The sequence below is a fragment of the Betta splendens genome, chromosome 19 (genome assembly GCF_900634795.4).
Source record: "Betta splendens chromosome 19, fBetSpl5.4, whole genome shotgun sequence".
NCBI classification, from domain to species: Eukaryota; Metazoa; Chordata; class Actinopteri; order Anabantiformes; family Osphronemidae; genus Betta; species Betta splendens.
In genome coordinates this window covers 9,922,616-9,942,832 of record NC_040898.2, presented here as the reverse complement: position 1 = coordinate 9,942,832, position 20,217 = coordinate 9,922,616, and the positions used below count along the sequence as shown (strand labels likewise).

The 20,217-nt window shown below is 41.1% G+C and overlaps 1 protein-coding gene and 2 long non-coding RNA genes across 9 annotated transcripts in view; 2 read left to right on the top strand and 1 right to left on the bottom strand.

The window, feature by feature from the left end:
* Window positions 1-53: 53 nt before the first annotated feature.
* Window positions 54-15,591, bottom strand: LOC114845531 (uncharacterized). Of its 7 annotated transcripts, none has more exons than XR_008693266.1 (7): window positions 15,339-15,591; window positions 14,004-14,112; window positions 12,226-13,919; window positions 10,086-10,203; window positions 9,842-9,977; window positions 1,489-2,781; window positions 54-947 (listed from the first exon to the last, which is right to left on the bottom strand). It is a non-coding gene; the product is annotated as an uncharacterized LOC114845531 (long non-coding RNA). The 7 variants fall into 7 exon arrangements; XR_008693267.1 differs by having other exon boundaries at window positions 12,241-13,919; XR_008693264.1 differs by lacking the exon at window positions 10,086-10,203 and having other exon boundaries at window positions 1,485-2,781; window positions 15,339-15,590.
* LOC114845512 (integrin alpha-M-like) lies at window positions 4,885-14,807 on the top strand. The gene is made up of 30 exons (XM_029133607.3): window positions 4,885-5,007; window positions 6,594-6,696; window positions 6,773-6,876; window positions 6,958-7,028; window positions 7,118-7,232; window positions 7,340-7,467; window positions 7,565-7,707; window positions 7,936-8,086; window positions 8,586-8,736; window positions 8,854-8,927; window positions 9,090-9,204; window positions 9,369-9,508; window positions 9,590-9,736; window positions 9,817-10,029; window positions 10,108-10,241; window positions 10,351-10,490; window positions 10,585-10,736; window positions 10,813-10,938; window positions 11,036-11,109; window positions 11,207-11,348; window positions 11,423-11,521; window positions 11,592-11,671; window positions 11,752-11,838; window positions 11,942-12,011; window positions 12,097-12,195; window positions 12,307-12,387; window positions 13,623-13,733; window positions 13,817-13,930; window positions 14,011-14,121; window positions 14,240-14,807. The coding sequence occupies exons 1-30, from the start codon at window positions 4,971-4,973 to the stop codon at window positions 14,327-14,329; spliced, it is 3,402 nt and encodes a 1,133-aa protein (XP_028989440.1). The 5' UTR covers window positions 4,885-4,970; the 3' UTR covers window positions 14,330-14,807.
* A 481-nt stretch (window positions 15,592-16,072) lies between the features above and the next one.
* LOC121201836 (uncharacterized) overlaps window positions 16,073-20,217 on the top strand; it is a 4,389-nt gene continuing 244 nt past the window's right edge. Inside the window, exons 1-3 of the long non-coding RNA XR_005896991.2 lie at window positions 16,073-16,775; window positions 18,680-18,858; window positions 19,494-20,217. The exon at window positions 19,494-20,217 is cut by the window's right edge and continues 244 nt beyond it. This is a non-coding gene — a long non-coding RNA (uncharacterized LOC121201836). The remainder of the gene's footprint in view (window positions 16,776-18,679; window positions 18,859-19,493) is intronic.

Sequence of the window (20,217 nt, the reverse complement as noted above, 5' to 3'; positions counted from 1 at the left end):
AAATCTAAGCCTGTCTAACAACTGCATTACATATCAGACTGTTTAAATGCATTGGTAAAGTACTCACCTAAAGCAAACGTGTTTATTGTGGTCTGATACACAATCACACACAGTCACAACGGTAGCGTTACTGGAACTAACCCACCCTAACTCCAGCTACTGTACATCATAACATAGCATGGCATTGCTAATAGCCTGTCGGCTAACATGCTACATTAATGTCTGACAAAACGACCAGTTTAACGTTTGCGCAACTGCATCAGATCTGCACAGATTGGTTTACACACGCACAAATCTAATCTGACCCTAACTTGACTCCATACAAATCCTTTGAGAGACTGGACTAATTCTTCAACTGAACCCATCTTAAACCTGACTATTCAAATTTGTCTATAAAATACAAAGAAGTGTGAGAAACCAAGCAGATAGGAGAAGGACACCGGTGGATTTGTCTAAAAGAATGAGATTTATTTAGAGATGAAGTAGAAAAAAAAGAAAAATACAATAGAATACCATTACCAATCTGGGCCCCTAAAAGAAGTTCACAAACTAAACTGAATTCTAAACAGTAAGGCAACAGGACCAAATGCTTAACCAGAAACGACTCACCCGAACACACAGAGGAACATATCTGGCTGATCAGGCCAGTAAAACACACAGGGGTAAGGACAAATACCTGCTAAACTCAATGAAAGACATCAAAATACAACAGGACAATCAGTATATCATTAACACTTATAAATCTAAACAATCATATGCAAATGACAATTCAATAGAATAAAGAATGAAACCAACTGAACCAAAAACCTACATGTAACTTTCCACTTAATGAACATGGCTAGTGGTTCACTACCCATGACCCACTTTCTGTATAAAATGGTGGACATTCTTTGGGCACACCCTTTTACCAGGTCCGGAGAGCATCCACCACCAGCCTCAAATGGTATCTAAAAATGCAATGAAACAAAAATATAACATAAGTGTAACAGTACAAAAGAACTTATAGAACTAATGATCTATCAGAAATAAAGATGTTTTTAAACAACCCAGTCTGTTTAAAAAAAAATGGCATTATTTCCAGTAAAGTGCATAAGTGTGCTGTGTGGCAGCGCATGCGGCCATCACACTCCCCTCCCCTTCAAAGTCTTTGCTTTGAAAGCTTTGACATTACACTTGCCCAAAACGTGATTTACAATGAACCTGAATGGCTGCATAGCAAGATACCAACGAGTAATCTAGCCATTGGTATACTTCATTCTCTCAAGCCATTGTAGTGCCTTTTGATTAGTCTCTAATGTGAACTCCCTCCCAAAGAGATAATATTTGAAAGAGTCCAAGGCCCATTTGATTGCCAAGGCTTCCTTTTCCAACAGAATGTGGATCAGCTCGTGGACCCTGCAGGAGCACAACACCCCTTGCAGAGGCATGCGTTTGCAGAACAAAGTTGTGGTCAAATTTTGGACTGTGAAAGACTGGGCCCTTACTCACAGAGAGCTGGCTATCCCAAAAAGCAGTCAATCCCTCTGAGGTCCACTGCACCTGGTTTGGACATTGTGAACCCGTCATGTCAGTCAGTGGTGCAGCCCTTGAGGAGAACTTTGGTATGAAGCGATGGTAGAACCCAGCCATCTTGAGAAAGGTTCTGAGCTGCTTCTTGATTTGGGGAAGAGGACATGACTGAATAGCATGCAATTTTTGGACTTGTGGTTTGATTAACCCACATCCGATAGTGAAATCAAGGTATTCCGTTTCCCTTCTGGCAAGTGCACACTTTGCTGGATTGATGGTCAGTCCTGCAGAATGTAGGCAGTTCAGTACCTTTCCCAGGTACTCCACATGCACCTGCCAGGTTGTGCTGGGACAATATCATCGAGGTATGCATAGGCAAAGTCTGAAATTCCGCACAGTACCTGAACCATACAGTAAGGCTTTGAAATGTTGCTGGAGCTCCATGCAACCCAAAAGGCACAAGAGTGATTTAAAAGAGGCCCCAATGGGTAGGAAAGACTGTTAGTTCCTGAGGCTGGTCTGTGAAGGGCACCCGCCAATAACCTTTACACAGATGAATGGGAGTCATATATTTTCCCAAACGCTCAATGAGATCATTAATCCATGGAGTTGGGTAAGAATCTCCAATTTCAGAATTGGATTTCAGAAACCGGAAGTCAATGCAAAACCGTATAGTATATAGAACTATAGGTCGCGGGGGCAGCAGTCTTAGCAACGAGTTCCAAACTTCCCCCTCCCCTGACACTTCCTCCAGCTCTTCTGGATGGACCCCAAAGTGTTCCCAGGCCAGCCGAGAGACATAGTCCCTCCAGCACGTGCTGGGTCTTCCCCAGGGCCTCCTGCCGGTGGGACATGCCCGATTCACCTCCCCAGGAAGGCATCCAGGAGGCATCCAAAACAGATGCCCGAGCCACCTCAACTGGCTCCTCTCAATGTGGAGCAGCACCCCTTGGATTAAAACACATCTGCTTTAACAGCATTTTTTGGGATCCATCCTTTCAAAGGGTTGACATGAAGAACACCACTGGAGTACTTCTTCCCTAGAGTAGAGACTCGATAGGTGGTGGGTGCAAGTTTTTCTTCCACCACAAAGTGCCCCTGCCACTTAGCCAGCAGCTTGCTGTAACTGGTTGGCAGCATCACTAAAACATTCTGACCTGGATCAAAACTTCTCTTGCGAGCTAACCAGTCATATCAGGTTTTCTGGTGCTTCTGAGCCTCCCCCATGTGTGACTGAGCCAATTCACTCAACCTCTGCAGCTTCTCTCTCATCTGGAAAACAAAAGACATTACATTAACAGACCTCTCCTCCCCCTCGGCTCCTTCCCAGAGTTCTCTCAGGAGAGTTAAAGGTCCCCTCACTTGATGCCCATGTAACAGTTCAAAGGGGAAGAAGCCAGTGGATGCCTAAGGTAACTCCCTGTAGGCATAACAAAGCATATAATGAAATCCTGCTTTGCTTCTCTCCAAGGGACCTACAATATCAATCCTAATCCTCTAAATTCCTCTAAAATAGTCTCATTAACGATTGGTAAGTATTCAGAACCAGAGATTTTCTAATCAATCTTGCCATTAAAGGTAATAAATTGTAATTGGTGCTTTTATTTTGAAAGGATTTATAGGAAATGTGTGGGGGTAATAGCGAAACTGTCAATTAGTCTTTAAATAATCATAATTAACCATTCAAAGGCAAAAACAGTGCAGTTAAAGCTAATAATTGGCATTGGTGCTTTTATTTTGAAAGGATGTAGAGGAAGCATGTGTGGGTAATTACTAAACTGTTAATCTATCTTTAAATAGTCATAATTACCCATCTAAAAGCAGAAATATTGCTATTAAAGCTAATTGTTTGGCTTGGTGCTTTTATTTTGGAAGGATTTAGAGAAAGTGTGTGCTTAATTACTACACAATCCAATAGTGTAGTTGAGTAATCAGTAATAAGCATGGAACTGCTGTCTACACTGAGCATCAGCAGTTTGACCTGTCAGTGAAATCTGCAGCTGCGCCGTCGCCATGGAGACGAAAGGCGGGAAAATCAGGCTCACTCTGCTCTGTAAACGCAGAGTTTCACCCTGTATAAACAGGATTGTTCCAGCTAAACCATGATAGTTATCACAAAAATTATTTCATTTTAGGTGACGCTGACAAGTTGAAAAGTATAGAAGATACGACAACGCTGATTTACAAGGAGAAAGTTGAACGATGATAGACGCTTTTGAAGTAGAAATGACGTTTCTACGCCAAAGTATGACGATGACAGAAGCTGACGAAAAGAGGCAAGTTGACAAAAAGTTGAACGATGATTCCCATAGACGACCATTATAAAAAAACGACGAAAAACGTTGAATAACGTTAAAAGTTGAAAAGCTGAAAACGTGAAAAGTAATAGCCCCCATCTCCTAAAGACGACACACGTTTAGAAAGTTGAATGGCGATTCTACGATGAAGCGTTGAGACGATGAAAGCGACCGAAAAACGGGGGCGAAATAATAAGAAGAAGAAAAAGAAAAATAAAGAGCGAAGATCTCAATAGTGTGAAAGCTGTTCAGCTCTCCCACTAATAAAGAGTGAAGATATTCACACTAACTAGAAAAAGTAATGATCAGAGCTGATCTGCTGCCGCAACGATGCCAAACGCTGATTAAGCTGCTGACGTCAAAAAGTTGATGTCAAAAAGCTTTTCAGCTCTCCAACTAATAAAAAACGAAGATATAATAATAATAATAATAATAATAATAATAATAATAATAATAATAATAATAATAATAATAATAATAAAGAGCGAAGATCTCAATAGTGTGAGAGCTTTTCAGCTCTCACACTAATGACACTTCTGCATATCAGGAATGGAGGAACTAATGAAAATCGAGGAGAAGTGAATATTTCTAAGCATGTTTTTTTTTAATTTGGACAATAATTTAGTTGTATTGATCTTAAACCGCTGAACCACTGAAACAGTTTGACAAAGTCAAAAGTTAACTGTTGATTTGTGAAACGAAATGCTTAACCAGAGACTTAACGCCCAGAAATTATATTACTGATGATTATATTAAACAGCTAAATAAGCTATAGGATATTTCCCTTACACGTCAAGCGTGATAAAATATGTCTTATATCTCTCACAAATTTACAAAGTTTACGAATTCAGATTCACAAAAGGTCTTGAAAGCTTGGTCAGAAGGCACAATCTACACATGTTGCAGCATTGTGTGGGTCCATGCTGTACTGTATAAGGACAGAAAGCATGTTTTAAAATAATCCCTCCTACACAAGTTCCTCTAATCTGCCGTTTTTGGTCCGTCTGAGCACTAAACCCATTATTTATGCATTTCGATTTTGACATTTCCCTCTGACTATAATAGTAGTAGTAGTTATTGTACCTCAACTACTTTGGAAGCACATTCATATCAGCTCTCTCAACATCACACAAGCAGATACACTAGTGTCTTCAATGTAACATAATGGACTGGTTACTTACTGCAATAGTGTACCTGTCAGGTAAGACCTTTACATTTTTCTGTCTTTGTTGCTTTCTTTCTTTCTTAATTAAAAGTGTAATCCTAGGTTATTTGGGATTTTATCCTTTAGCTGAAACAAAGGCTTAACTGTAGTAATTGTTGCATCCATCACTTATTAACTAAACCTTTCCACATGTTGTCTAAACTAAGATGTCAAAGCAACTAATGTTAAAGTGGATATAAATGTAAATTTAGGATAAATTTCACTTTTGGAAGACTTATGGAAAGTGCACATTTGAACTTTCCGGGAAAACACAGAAAGGCAGAACCTGCATTTATATTAACCAAGGTTGGTGTACAGATGTCACAGTGTTGAAGAAGTTCTGCAGTGGTCATGTGGAGTGTTTTTTTGTCAACTGCCGTCCCAACTGCCTTGTTCGTTCTGGTCAGCATTTACATTCCTCCTCAGGCCTGTGTAACAGCATCTTTGCAGAACCTAGCTGACCACATAACGAACATGGAAAGGAAACATCCAGACTCCCTGCTCATCATCATGGGTGACTTTAACAAAGCAAACCTGAGCCAGGAGGTCCCCAGATACAGGCAGCATGTGAGGTGTCCCACCAGAGACATGAACACACTGGACCACTACTACACTGTGTTAAAGGACACCTATACCCAACATACAGGCAGAAATCAAGAACCTGTAAACCTGTAGTCAGGACAGTGAAAAGGTGGATGGATGAAGCTGCAGGGCTGTTTTGACTGTCACGCACGGCAGGAGTAGCAAGAGGGGGACCCAGACCCAGCACTAAGCAGGACTTGAAAACAAGGTTCTTTTAATATTAACGAACAAAAAAAAAGGAATGGAAACTTAGACTTAGTAGACACTGGAAGGTCGCAAAGAAACGCGTGCTGCAATTTTTTATTTATTTTATTCATTTCTTTTCCCTTTCCTTTATGCAAAAGATTTATGTACATAACGCTAATTAATATGTAAATAATTAATGTTAGGTGTATGAAAAGACGGAGTCAGACCAGAAGCAAATCTATGTTTGTCTTGTGTGAACCTGGCAAATAAATATGAGTCTGATTCTGAACAGCAATCAGCTGCAGAATCTAAAGAGGATCTAAAAAGACTCGCAAGACAGCAGAGACAGCAGCTCTCACGGCCACCGTAGACGTGCTGCTGTGACTGATGAGTTGTCAGGACTGGGCAGCAGGTCTAAAGACGGGCTGAGAGTGGTTAAAGACAGACACCACAAATGAATGCTGGAATTAAATAAAAAGCTTGATACATTTTGATAAAACTGCCAAATGTGGGAACCCACCCCTGAAAAACCCAGATCAGAATGATCAGACAACAGCCTTGCAGTTTCTATTTGTGCGAAATTTAAAGCTTGTTTAAAGTAGTGAGTTAAGTCGCATCTTACAGTAAAATAATGAAAATGGAAACAAATGAATAAATAGCTTATTACTATTCTAATACATGACTTTCGTTATGACTTTCTAAAGCAAACAGCCAGAATCCTTTGTTCCTTATTCAACAAGTCTGACTGTGGTGCCACCTAGTGGTGAAACGAATCAGCTTCAGTTCAACTCATTACACTCATTCTCATTCTTCAGCAGTGAATGCTATGCTCTGCTTCAACATTGAACCGTCGGCTTGGCGGACGCTGGCAGAGAATGCTTCAGGATTTGGCTACCAGGTGGTGCAAAGGAGATCAGAGTAAGTCCTATGAAGCTGCATCTTCACACAGCAGGCGCTCATCCACCTTACACGGGTCTCTGCTGTTTTTCCTCAGCTTGCTCGTCAGTGCTCCCCTCCACCAGTACTCCCAGAATAAACGGGGGCAAATATTTAGATGCACCACTGCTTCCTGCCAGCCTATAGGTCAGATTGGTGCAGGTGGGTGACAGTAATTTGTCAGAACCATTCTTTTGCCTTAGATGTGAAGTGAACTGATCGTTTCTGGTGGTTTCTACTCAGTACCAGAGTATGCAGTGAACATGTCCCTGGGTTTGACCATGACGATGGACCCCAGCACAGAGGAGACCCTGGTGAGTTAGTCAGCTGCAGACCGGCCACTGTTCTCCTCAAATGGTTTGTGTAACGTTAGGATTAATCAGCATGTGATGGTGTCTCTCAGGCGTGTGGACCGACCATCCCCTTAGACTGTAAAACCATCACCATGTACAGCGGCGCGTGCTTCCAGATAGACCGGATGAATCACTTTGGATCCCCTTTCCCTTCTGCTGCTAAAGGTACAAGACGTGCAGTACAGACCCAGACAATGCAGGTTAACTAAAAGCACAACAAGAGGCCTGTATTCCTTTGCATTGTGCTGATTTCTATTCCATCTCTTTTACAGAGTGCCGAAATGAAGCAGACATTGCTTTTCTACTGGACGGTTCAGGCAGTATTGATGCTGAAGATTTTACAAAAATGAAGGTTTTTGTGAAAAATCTTGTTGGTGCGATTCTGACCAAGGACACACAGGTACAGTACTCATGAATCATTTTTCTATGAATAAATCATTCCATGCAGCATGAAACAAATCTGAGTTTCTGTTATTTTTCCTTTTCTTGTCTTGCAGTTTGCTGTCGCTCAGTTCTCCAGTGATACTGTAATCCATTCTTACTTTGATAATTTTTTATCTGGATCATGGCGTTATAATGTAGATTCTATTATGCAGCTAAACGCAGGAACTAGCACAGCTGCAGCGATCTCAACTGTGGTGTAAGTACTGTTATGATGCTTCATCTCCTAGCTTCCTTATTGAACAGGAAATTTATTCAATTTAAATGTAAACATTCACCAATTTCTTCAAAACCAGGGCTTTATGAGTGAGTTAAAGATACTGTACTGTATTTGTTTTGATGAATGGCTCCAACTTCTGCTTATAATTCACCTACTGTATACAGTATATACATTTAATATGCATTGAAATTATGTTTTCGTTGTCAGACAAAGTATTTTCACACAAACGAAGGGCTCCAGACCAAACGTGAAGAAAATATTAATAGTGATCACAGACGGACAATCTCAAGACAGATATAACTTGCCACGTGCAATAAATGAAGCTAATGCAAAAGGAATTGTGCGATTTGCTATTGGAGTAAGTTCCTCAGTTGGATTTGATTTTACTGTGCTTATAAAGTCGATGCAACATTCCAGCAAACACATGTGCATCTTAGGGGGGTTGTAACAAATTAAACATTAAACAGAGTCTAGTTTTCGTGGCATCATTGTCTAACCTGGGTAACTGGTATCATGAACTGGGTTTTCAGCAGGCTCTGAAGTATTAAGAGATCTGTCAACATTATGCATCAATTTATTGTAAACATTTTTTTCCAGTCAGGATCTAGTTGGGCTAATTGGAGTCCCAGGCACTTAACTCCTCCATGACCCACAGTGTTAGCTGCATAAGCTACTAATATTAATATTAATCAATATATTCATGATAGAAATTAAGAGGTTGTTGATGATCTTGATTGATTTTGGTTCAGCATGTGTCCTTTTCTGTAATCTGAAATGCTGTTATTATATTGTTGTTGAAGAATGAATATTAAAAAATAATCTTACATTTGGATGATCATGATTTTACTGCTTCCCAGGTGGGAGGGGCCTTCTACAGTTATGATGCAAAATCAGAACTGGACACTATTGCATCTTCACCCAGTTCAGAGCATGTGTTTCAAGTGGAGAGCTTTGATGCCCTTGACAAAATAAGGCAGAGTTTGCAGTCCAAAATCTTCTCTATCGAAGGTATGAGTGCAATTTAACTCCAAATCACTTCACATGCACCACAACAATGAAAAGCATTAAACACAAAGTGCATCTTGTGTCCATTGGTTACAGCAGTAATTTACTTTGCTGTTGCAGGGACCCAAAGTACCGGAGACACACTAAAAATGGAGATGGCTCAAGAAGGGTTCAGTGCTGCTTATGTGCCTGGGGTAAAGATCAAACCTAGCAATAACACAGTCCTGGGAACACAAAGTCACACACCAGACAACCCTCAGCAGCTGAAAAGCAGAAATCAAATATAAATAAGCAGAAAACAATTTGTCTTTGTCTAATGCTTGGTGATAAAGAGGTCTTCTACCTTTAATTTACAGGGGTTTAAGATGGGTATCGTTGGTGCCAATGAATGGAGAGGTGGCTTCTTGGAATACAAAGGAACAGAGCAGCACTTGTTTGAACTTTCAACCATAGAGTCTGACAGTTATATAGGTAGGAAAACTAAAAAAGATATACAGGCTTTACTATCCTATAGCTAGAGATCTATGGCACCTTCTTATGATGCAAAAAAAATAAACATAAGTGGCGACAGTACCTGATCTATGGTTAGAGATCAAAGGTCAAAGGATGAGTCAGTTGTGGGCCTTTCATTCCAGGTTACTCTCTGGCAGTTGCTAACACCATTAGCAAATCCCCCCTCACAATTATTGGTGCCCCAAGATACAAGCACAGAGGAGTGGTTATAACAGTTTATGCCAACAGCAGATCCCAGGACATTGAGCCGCCTGAGAGCCAGGTGGGTGTCCACAAATCACATGTAGTCATTGGAGAATTCAATCATCAGCTTAAGAAGTTCTGACTTCTGTTGCTTGTACAGATTCAAAGTGGTGAATATTTCGGGGCAGAGCTCCGTGCCATGGATGTGAATCGTGACAGCGTCACTGACCTAATTCTCATATCAGCGCCAATGTACAAGGAATCAGATCGAGAGGGAATCGTTTACGTTTGCACTTTAACTGTTCTGGTAAATGAGTTTGATTCAGCACTGATCTCTAAATTGTGCTTCTTCATTCAAACCTGCTCATTTGTTCCTTTTGTCATTAGAATGTGATATGTGATTTTGACTCACCGGTAATACTGAGAGGCGCCGCATCTGCCAAAGGAAGATTTGGGTCTTCTCTCGCTGTGCTGCCTGATCTGAACACAGACGGGCTCAACGATCTGGCAGTGGGCTCGCCTTTGGAGGACGACGGTCAGGGCAGCATCTATATATTTCAGGGAGAGGCAGGAACAAGAATCGATCCTACTTTCTCACAGGTGAGCAGTCAAAAAACAAGACAGACAACGTGACCTCAGATTTCAATTTGACTAACTACAATCATTTGTTTTGTGTAGAGAATTCCTGCTTCTGAAGTTCAGTCCGGACTGAAGTTCTTCGGTCTGTTGATCAGTCAGTCGACCTTCGACCGTAGCGGGGACCGTCTGCCTGACCTAGCCGTGGGGTCAAAGGGACGAGTTGTTCTACTCAGGTACGTTGATGTATAGTCTTTATGAATCCAGAACACCAACATCAGTAAAAGCTAGATTATTAAATACAGCAGCTGGTTATTTGTGTATTTTCTTCCCTGTTCTGTCCAGATCAAGGCCCATAGTACTGGTTAAGGGTTCAGTGTCGTATGAACCAAACCAAATTCCTACTCAGAACGTGGACTGTTCAGCACCACTAAAAAGCCATGCGACACTCTGCTTCACCATGACCTCCATTACTGGAGCCCAAGGTTCTGACCTCTTTCATCGTCCACCTCTAACAGTTCATCTTTAAATAAACCTTTATTGAACCCTTCATTTCAAATCTAAATGATTGTATTTCAGCTCAAGCCATGATTAATTACATTTTTACACTGGACGCTACGCGTAAGGTTCCAAACAACAGAGCGTATATTGCTAAAAAACAACAAGAGACGTCCGAGTTAATTACCATCAGTAATGGAGAAAAGTGTATCAACCAGAGCTTCTTTATCGAGGTGAGTGTGGGTTGTTGTACTGTCATTACTGCATTAATCAGACGCTGGATCACAGATTTTTGTCCTCTTTTTGCAGCCTTGTCAAGAAGATGTTCTCAATGAACTCAGAAATGAGCTCAGATTCACTTTCGATGGTTTACCCTCCGCTGATCAACTAAGGCCAAGTTTACACCAGCAAGCTCAAACAACCAGCTTTCATCCTGTAGGTAACTTTAATATAAGGTTATCGCTCACTTTTGGCCTTTGAGCTGATTTGATGAATGGTCTCATTACGCTTTACTTCATTCTCTCTTTTGCAGTTGGGCTTTGAGGTCAACTGTGGCACTGACAGGAAGTGTGTGGATAAGCTTGAAGTGGATTTTAACTTCAACGGGTGAATTACAAACGTCAAATTGAGGCTCATTAAAACTGTTTATTGTAGGTCAGACACACGACAGGGATGTAAACTCTAGTTTTTCCCATTAACACAGTTCCACAGAGGTTAAAGTTGGTATTGATGAACTCCTGGATGTTGCCGTGTCTCTGGAGAACAATGGGGAGAACTCCTACAACACACGTGTCATCCTGACGTACCCCCCTGGACTCTCCTACAGGAAGTTCACGACGCTTAAGGTGAACGATCGCATCAGTTCAGGCTTGATGTTCAGTCTAATTCATGTATTTGACTTTTACTGTCCCTAACAAAGGGAAGGATTGAGTGTAACTCCCTGGACAGCGACGGCGGCATTCTGCAGGGAAGAACAGAATGCACCGTGGACAGGCCGATTTTCAAAAACAGTTCTAAGGTTTGTTTGTAGGATCTCTGCCTGCAGCAGACTGTGATAGGAAATCTAACTCATCTTTTTTTGCTTCTAGAGCTTTTTCACCGTCTCTTATGGGATTGACACCAGCCGTCAACTTGACAGGAGGATTTCTATCACTGCAAATGCCACCAGGTTCTCTTCCGCTAGCTGCCACACCATGCACATATCCATGTAGCCAAAAGTAGAAGTTAATATGACTTTTGTCTTTGTAGTGGGAATCAGGAACACTCCAGTTCAAGCGAACCCTACAAATTACGAGAGATCGATGTGAAATATAGTGTTTTTTTGACATTTGAAAGGTTTGTACTGATCAAAAACAAATACATTAAGGACAAAAAGTGATTCTTAATGTGATCATATATTTTATAATGTTAATTTAAAGATAAGCTTGTCTCTGTTCAGCTCCATCAGCTATAGCAACTTCACTTTTGGAAAGAATGATTTACAGAAACTATTTGAACAGTTTATTACGGTAAGATATTAGAATCAGAATTGTTTGTAGTTTTGTGTTTGGCCCCTCAAATAACCCACTTTCGTTGTTTTTCTCCCTCTGTTAGGTCACAAACCACATCAGAGCTCTGAATTTCACGGTTGTGATCAGGGTGCCAGTCGCGCTTGGCGATAAAGACATCTGGGTGGATTCCAACAATTTCCAGGTAACAAGCACTGAGTCTGGTTTTGTTCACCTGCCGTCTTTGTACCTTTGTCTCCAGCTGCGGTACACGGGGTGCACGTTGTTGAACTGACATGCGTTGGCTCTGCTCCAGATTGAAGGCTGCCTGAAATACAAAGAACAGCCACCAGACGTCCAGGACTTTGTCCCTCAAATACAGAAAAATAAGGCAGTGGTGAGTCTGTTTGCATGAAACCTCATTTCCAGAAAGTCTAAGATCTTTCATTTATTTAATTTTTGAGTGGCTGACTAACATTTGAGAAATATTAGTCAGTTGCTGAAGGCCAGATCACAAAATTGAGCTTTTTAGCATCTACAGTACATACTGTAAGACTGAGACTGTGGTGAAACATCTGTGTGTAAAGACCAAGAGCTGAAACCACTGGTAAATACACTGGATGCCCTCAGAGTCCTTGGCAATGTTGCACAAAAGCTGTGATGAATGTTGCCACTTGGCTGGCAAACTTCACCAATTCTCAATGGCGGTTGACTAAAATGACCTCGAGTAGTATGTAAGAATAACCGGACACTGAGATTCCTCCAAAATTTTTATACAAAGAAATGATTATTTATTTGTTTGACTCGCACACTCATGGCTGCGCGTTCATGTTTTACAGTAATTCCTGTCTGACTCACCAAATAGTTTATCATACAGTTTTATCATACAGAAATGCTCACGGACAAGAAAAGTAAAAGCGAGCCTGCATTGCTTAGATGTAGAACTATACCAAACGTATGAACGAGAAGCTGCTGGCTGCTCCGCTTCCGCACAAAACTGAAGCCACAATGACTGTTTGTCAAAAACACAACACAGAGCGAGACCACCTCAAACATGTTAGATACGTTTAATGCATGGCAGATGCAACAGATGACAAGACATAAACAAAACATTGACACGGCATCGGCAAGGACAGCTAACATGCCTTCTTCTTGCTACAAACAGCTACCGTAACCAAGAGCAACAAGGGTGGCATTCGGAAGTTGGTCGCCAGTTAACGTGGTCGTGACTTAATGCGGAACACCGGTTCCTTACAGGCAGCCTCGTCCTACTCCAAACAGCATAGCTTGTTGGGGCTGTACTCTGGCTCTTACAACTAACCACAAATATCAGACTGTGCTGTCCATTTAATATTAGTGCTGTACGCGTATGCAAGGAAAAGCAATAGCGGACAGAGCAGGTGCGCTCCAGCAGACTGGCTCCACCCCCCTCTCAGCTGGACCATTGCTGCGGCAGGTACAGAGGAAACCAGGAAGGACTAGTTGTAGTTTTTGAGCCCACGGCAAACCATCTGCCGAAGTTAACCCCCATTAAAAATCTGTGAAGTTTTCCTTTAACTACTGTATCACTGTTAAACTGCAGCGTACAGGGGCTTTGTCATTATGCTCCTGTTTCCTCTGCATCACCAACAGGACTGCTCTGTAGCGAGGTGCAGCGTGTTCAGATGCACTCAGTTAATGGGAAGGCAGACGGTGAAAGAGTACAAAATATCAGCCAACCTCAGTTCACGGTGGATCGAGCAGGTAAACGATGCATAAACAAGTCGGGTTCTGGGCTTCGTCTTACTCCAGTGAGATGTTACATCAGGCTCATGCATCTTCAACAGATCGGACTTCCTTCTGCCAAATTCCTGCTGACCAGCACAGCCAGTCTGGAGTACGACACACAAGAGTACATCTTCTTCTCCACAGGGTCCAACAACAACCCTCCTGTTCGCAAGGTCAAGATAAGTTTAACTGTCTAACTTGCATTTCAATTTTGGTGGGGATTTAATCTCAATTATGTAACTTCACCTGTCAGATTGAAGCAGAAGTAGAAGTGTATCCTCAACCAAATTTCACCAAAGAAATAGTTGGAGGGTCTCTGGGAGGGTTGACTTTTCTGGCCTTGCTCACTGCTGGTCTGTATAAGGTGAGACACGTGCATTAAACAGCTTTACGGCCCTACTAAAGATTTATCCACTTCTCATATATTCATGATGCAGCTCTACATGTTTTTTTAGGATAACCTTTGTGCTGCCTCTTCTCAGGCTGGGTTTTTCGAGAGTAAATACAAGAACATGATTAATGAAGCAGAGCAAAAGGCAGATCCAGGGGCTGGCGAGGAACTGAAAGCATGACATCACTTTAGATCTCAAGTGGCCATTAACATTCTAACCATACCTGTACCTGTGCTGTTGTTTCAACTGTTCAGAACCATGAACTTCAGAACCACCATGTCGACTCGTGAGTAAACATTAACAACAAAAATCAATTGTAATAGTAAAACTGTGCATTTAAACTGTAGCTGGGGTGATTTCACAAGTGTTAAATATAATATAATAATACATTTTACGGCTTTTTATATATTAATTGCTTTTTGTAATGTAAAATTGTCTAGTTGTTCGTACCTGCTAAAAAATGTATTTGTTACAAATTACATGAATTTTGAGACCCTGCTTAACCTTAACTCCAGCTGCATCGGCTAACATGCTACATGAACGTCTGATAGAAACACCAGTTTAACGTTCACGCAACTGCATCACCTGTGCAAATCACGAGAGGACACTTTATACACATGAATATGTGCCGCCTGTCTGATCAATAAATATAATTAAAGTCATCAGTCAGTGGACTAGCGTGTTGCTGTGTACTTCCTGTGGAGCTTTCAGGATCTGCTGTGCCATGTCAAAAGACTGCAACAACTTCCTTGTTCATTAGCCAATCAGAGCAGGGAGGCAAATTAAGGTCATGTTTTTTTACTTAAGCCATGATTTGTGCGAAATTCTAATGCCCCAATTTATACGTGTAAGCACGGAGGGATCATTCAGGCAAGTAACCTAAAAACTTGGGGTCAAGTCTGGAAATGGAATTGTGAGACACTAAATCTCCATTTATCTCAAACACACTAATAATATCATCATTTGTATAAATCTCCTTTATACCCGAAGCAGCGAAGCAACACAACCTCCAACCCACAACCACATCTATCAAGGAGGCAATATTTATAGCAATATCTAGTAAGAACAGTCAATTGACCCTTCAATATGCCTCACTTATTGTAGCGGACCATTCAGAGTGGTCCAACAGAAAACAAATTGTCCGCCACGTTGGAAAACGGTACACGCAACATAAACCCCAAAGTCCTACCGCCCTCGTAGGTGACTCCGCATCCGGAATCCAGGGGATTGAAGGAAGAACTCGACACAGTGAGCAGCGTAGTCAACCCAGCAGATGATGTGCACGTCAGCAGCAAAAGTGTCCCTCGCTCACTTGTCCTCGCCTCTCTGTCAATCCGTCACCTATTCCCGCCGTCAAAGTCCTGTCTTCACTTTCTGTCTGTCCGAGCGCCGCGTGACCTCGCACCTGCACCTGCACCTCCCTTCACTACTCATGTCGCGTTTAGGGACAGTCCGTAAATCCAAAGACCTTGAATATAACCAGGGTTACGTTTTCATGTGTTGTTACAGGAAAGACCTGCTTCACCTGCTCCTGGAGACATTTTCATTTGCCTTTATATTTACTGTAAATGGCTTCTAATAGTTTTTAACTTGTTTTGCTCTCAAAGTAATCAATCACGTCCACAGTTTTTCTTCTTTGTGCATCATCGTTGTATTTCCCTCATTCATCTCCACCCTTTTACCAACATCCTCTTTGCTGTCTGCACACAACAACTATGAAAACACAAACACAAAAAACACAGCATCAGCAGCTCTGCTGTCTGTTTAATGTGTGACCATGCAAGGAATGGTTTCCAACTCGACTTCAGTGGTTTTATGTCGCACATGCAGTAGCTTTCACCTTGTATATTATTATTATGGCTAATTCTGATTATCATGCTCACTGATGTATAGCATTAAATGGCACTTTAATAGACTGTGAACTTACTAGAAGAAGAATGACCTGTCTCACATGCACCTGGGGATTATTTTTGTTGCCTTTATAATTACCAGAGCCCTGCTATCGAACCCTATTTAAGCCCTATTAATTAATTAGGAGCTGATTTGGCAAACTTAAATTAAAATGGTTGTAGTTCCTAAATGGTAAGGGCTACAATATTGAGCTTGGTGTCATTGGAAGGAAATTAGTTTTAAAAGAAAGAAAAATAAAAGAAAAACAAACCTGAAATAATTTTTTTATTAAACCTTCGCCTGGATTTTTCCCTTGTAGATATAAGCAAATATCTCCCTGGTGAATGCTAGCAGGACAAAAAAAGGTAACGTTAATAGGTCACAACTCTGGCCTGCATCAACCTAAAGACACCAGGGAGGACTCATGTGAAAGCTTACAGGCTATGAAATTACCCTATAATGCTATATTAGCTTTCACTGTAACCTAAAAGCTTATATGTAACAATCCGTGTTAATAATTCATAGTTAGGAAAGTGCAGGCTCCACTTTTTGGCCTTTTGACCTGGCTGCAGACGTCTGAGCGTTTTTCGCAGAGGAGTTGGAGCAGAACAGCATTCGGACCAGTGTGGAGTTACCGTGTGTCTTGGACCAAAACACTTTATTGTATTACATTCGCTGGATCAGAACGAAAAAACGACGTGAATGAGCAACGTTTGGAGCTCAGAAGTCGTCAAAAGTAAGTGAAAGTAAGATTGTGTTGCTGAGATTTAGCGGCTGGACTGTACACAGTCATAACTCATAACTGTGTCTGTACCTGATCAGGGACAGAGACAGAGGCCATGCGAGTAAAGGGGCGTTTAACTTGTTTAGCTTCCTTTTTAATAAGTGATAAATCATAGCCACGGTTTATTCTACTTCGTGCATCATTATCGTCCTTTTTACCTCGTTTGTCTTCCCTCTTGTCGGCTATTTTCCTCTTAGTTTTCTGCACAACAACCAACGAATACGCCGGTAGCTCTGCTGTTCAGTGTGTGATCCAGTAATTATGTTCTCTGCTTAAATTACTGCAGCTTCCTTTAAGATCTACGTATTTTGTGCATCAACCTTTACTTTGGGTTCTGCAGAGTGAAGAAAGGTTAACGTATTATGATTATGACCACTAAAGGTGTTCTCCGCATAAACTTTGAAGTGCTCCAATGCCAAAATGAGTGCAGGTGCTTCTTTTTCCTTATCAGGAAATGCTACCTGATAATGTCTGGCAACTTCAAACAAGAGAGCCAAACAACGAGCCCCCATTTGTTAACTGCTGGCTCAGGGAGAAAAGCCACACACAAATGCTGTTTAACAAAATTATTTAACGTGTTAGTTAACCAAAAAGTAGTTTAACATAACTAATGAGGTGTGTTGGTCACGCAGCTTCAGTGGTGAGTGTAGTGCATGGATTAACTGACCGCATTACTGCAGTCGCTGCACCAATCTGCCTGTCAATCTGACGCTCCTTACTTTCCTCACTTACCCCAAGATACTGGAACTCCTACAATTGAGATAAGGACTCTCCTCCAACCTGCAGAGAGCAAATAACCTTTTTCGGTCGAGAACCATTGCCTCAGGCTTGGAAGTATGTGACTTACAGTAGTATTAAAACATGAAAAACATTGACAGGGCAATTATGTTAAGTAACAGCCTAAATTTAAATTAGAAATGTCCTATACATACAGTAACAACAACCACAGCAACAACAATACAGGAAACATTTGGTAAAGTTACAAACCACTAAGGAAACATTAACAACCAAAAACGTAGTACCCATAGGTTCCTCTAGGTGGCATCACAGTCCAACTGTGAGACTGTTTAAATTCTGTCTATAAAATACACCATCGAAAAATCAAAAGGACCAGTAATTAAATAGGAACAATGTTATAGTTATTAAGGGTTCTGCTTTCACTATTACATCACTTAGTAGTTCCTACTGGGATGACTCAGTATGTGTGAGGAGGACATACAGCAATGACTCATTGGCAATTTAACAGTGTATGTGCAATAACTACTATCAACCCCCTTGATTGTCACATAGTGAGCCACAGTTGTTTTTTTATTGTTTATTATTTGTTTTACAAAACTATATTTAAAATTGTATTTAATCTTTTTCTGTAAGGGGAACAAAGACAGAGTCAGATCAAATACAAATCCTGTGCAAACTTGGTCATTAAACTCTGATTCTGATTCTGATTCTGTGTCTTTGTTACTGACCTCCACTATCAACATGCAATAAGTAAATTTTCAATCTAACAATGGTTTTCACTGTTTTTTGCACATAGGAGCTAATTAAGTGTGATGCTGCAGAAAGACCAAATCATTCATGATACAACAAGGATGCAAGCTCTGTGCTTTTTGGTCACATGAGTTGTTTCAGATGAATATTAGCATTTAGTAATACAGTCAGTATTAGCATTTATTAGGTGTTTTTTCTGGAGGACAGTGTCATGGCTGATTATGTATGAGTCAGTTAAATAAGTTATGAGTCACTAAGCTCCAGTTGGTAAATTACTTCTGTTAATGTTCCTGAGATTAAGCGTAACATTCTCACACCAAAGAATTCAAATATGCAGGAAGTAACTTTTCCATCTCTCTCCTTTACAGTGACCAGGACTCAGAGTAAGTCTGAGACCTGGCACCCCTGAACACCAGGATAGTGGGAGGTGTGAATGCCTCAGCTGGTTCATGGCCATGGCAGGTCAGCATCCGCTACCAAGGAGCTCACATATGTGGAGGGACCCTGATCAGTGATCAGTGGGTCGTCACAGCAGCCCTGTAATAATGTAAGACGGTCACTTCCTGTCTGCTTACATTTTTCAAAATTGGAAACACACGCAGGATAAATATATATAACGTATGCGTCACCTGATCAAAACAGTCGCTGGTTGGTTTGGTCTGTAAAGACCTGACAACGCCTCACATACAGCACACAGGCGACACCTTTTCACCCTCTGCCGCACTAAAACACACGCCTCATATTTTAAGGAACATCACACATTTGCTGCTTACAGTTACTCAATCACCGGGCTGCTTATTTTATAAGAAACAAGCTACAGGCTACAAAAGTAAGAAAGCATGTGAACATAGCTGTGGTTTGACCAGATGTGAGATGAGATGATTTGAAGTTAGCATCTGTGTCATACACTAGTTGCAGTTTTCTTTTCTTTTTTTTCTTTTCTCTGAGCCTTTGTACTCTCTACTTTGGAACAGAGACTCAGAGTGGCCCAAATCCAAATCAAGTCACTCGCAACATGTCTCAAACCATAGTTAATTTTAATTATAACACCTCGTTCAACAATGACATTACACACAAGAAGGAACCTGCCAGGTTAAAATAATAATATCTTTTTATTACCTCAAATAAAAACACGTTCCAGTCCAGGACTGTAAGATAACTGCTTTGTCTCCTCTTCATCAGGGAGACTCTGGTGGACCGCTGCAGTGCAAACAAGGCTCAGTGTGGGTCCAGGCTGGCATCACCAGCTTTGGACCCCAGCCCTGTGCTCTGGCTGGTTATCCTAGCGTCTTTGCTCGGGTGTCTGCGTTCCAGTCCTGGATCACAAATCAAGTGTCTGGGTCCAATGTTGGCTACTAACACATCTGCAACGATGTACTGGTGTTCACTAAATGAAGGGATTAAAATAAATTACATTTCTGCATCTCATGACTGGAGGAACTACTGAAAATGCTAGAATGGAGAAGTGAATATTTCTTAGCATGTTTTTTTAAATATTTGAACGATCATTTATTCACTGTGCTATTGCCCTTCAACTAAAACACTGAAACACTTTGACAAAGTCAAAAGTTAACAGCTGACGTGTGAGATGAACAGTTGTGGAATCACATAATGTATTTAACATAATTAAAGATAATGTTTCTTCCCTTGAAATGCTCGACCAGGTTTTTTTTATAGGCTAAAAGCCCAGAAATGATGTTACTGATGATGTTATTAACCAGCTAAATAAAGTATAGGCTACTTACACGTCAAGGTTTGTGGTAAAGCCTGGGCTTCATGTGTGATAAAATAACTCCAATAAATGAAAGAAAGGGAAAGGAAGTGTGCAAATTGTGTGAGATTACCAAAGACACCGAGTCTTTGGCGGTCAGACAGCGTCATAAACCCGACAATGACACAAATACAT

Coding starts and splice junctions, on each gene's coding strand:
- LOC114845512 (XM_029133607.3), top strand. CDS start 4,971: ATGGACTGGTTACTTACTGCAATAGTGTACCTGTCAG. Junction 5,008..6,593: donor TGCAATAGTGTACCTGTCAG/GTAAGACCTTTA, acceptor CTCATTCTTCAG/CAGTGAATGCTATGCTCTGC. Junction 11,672..11,751: donor ATCACTGCAAATGCCACCAG/GTTCTCTTCCGC, acceptor TTGTCTTTGTAG/TGGGAATCAGGAACACTCCA.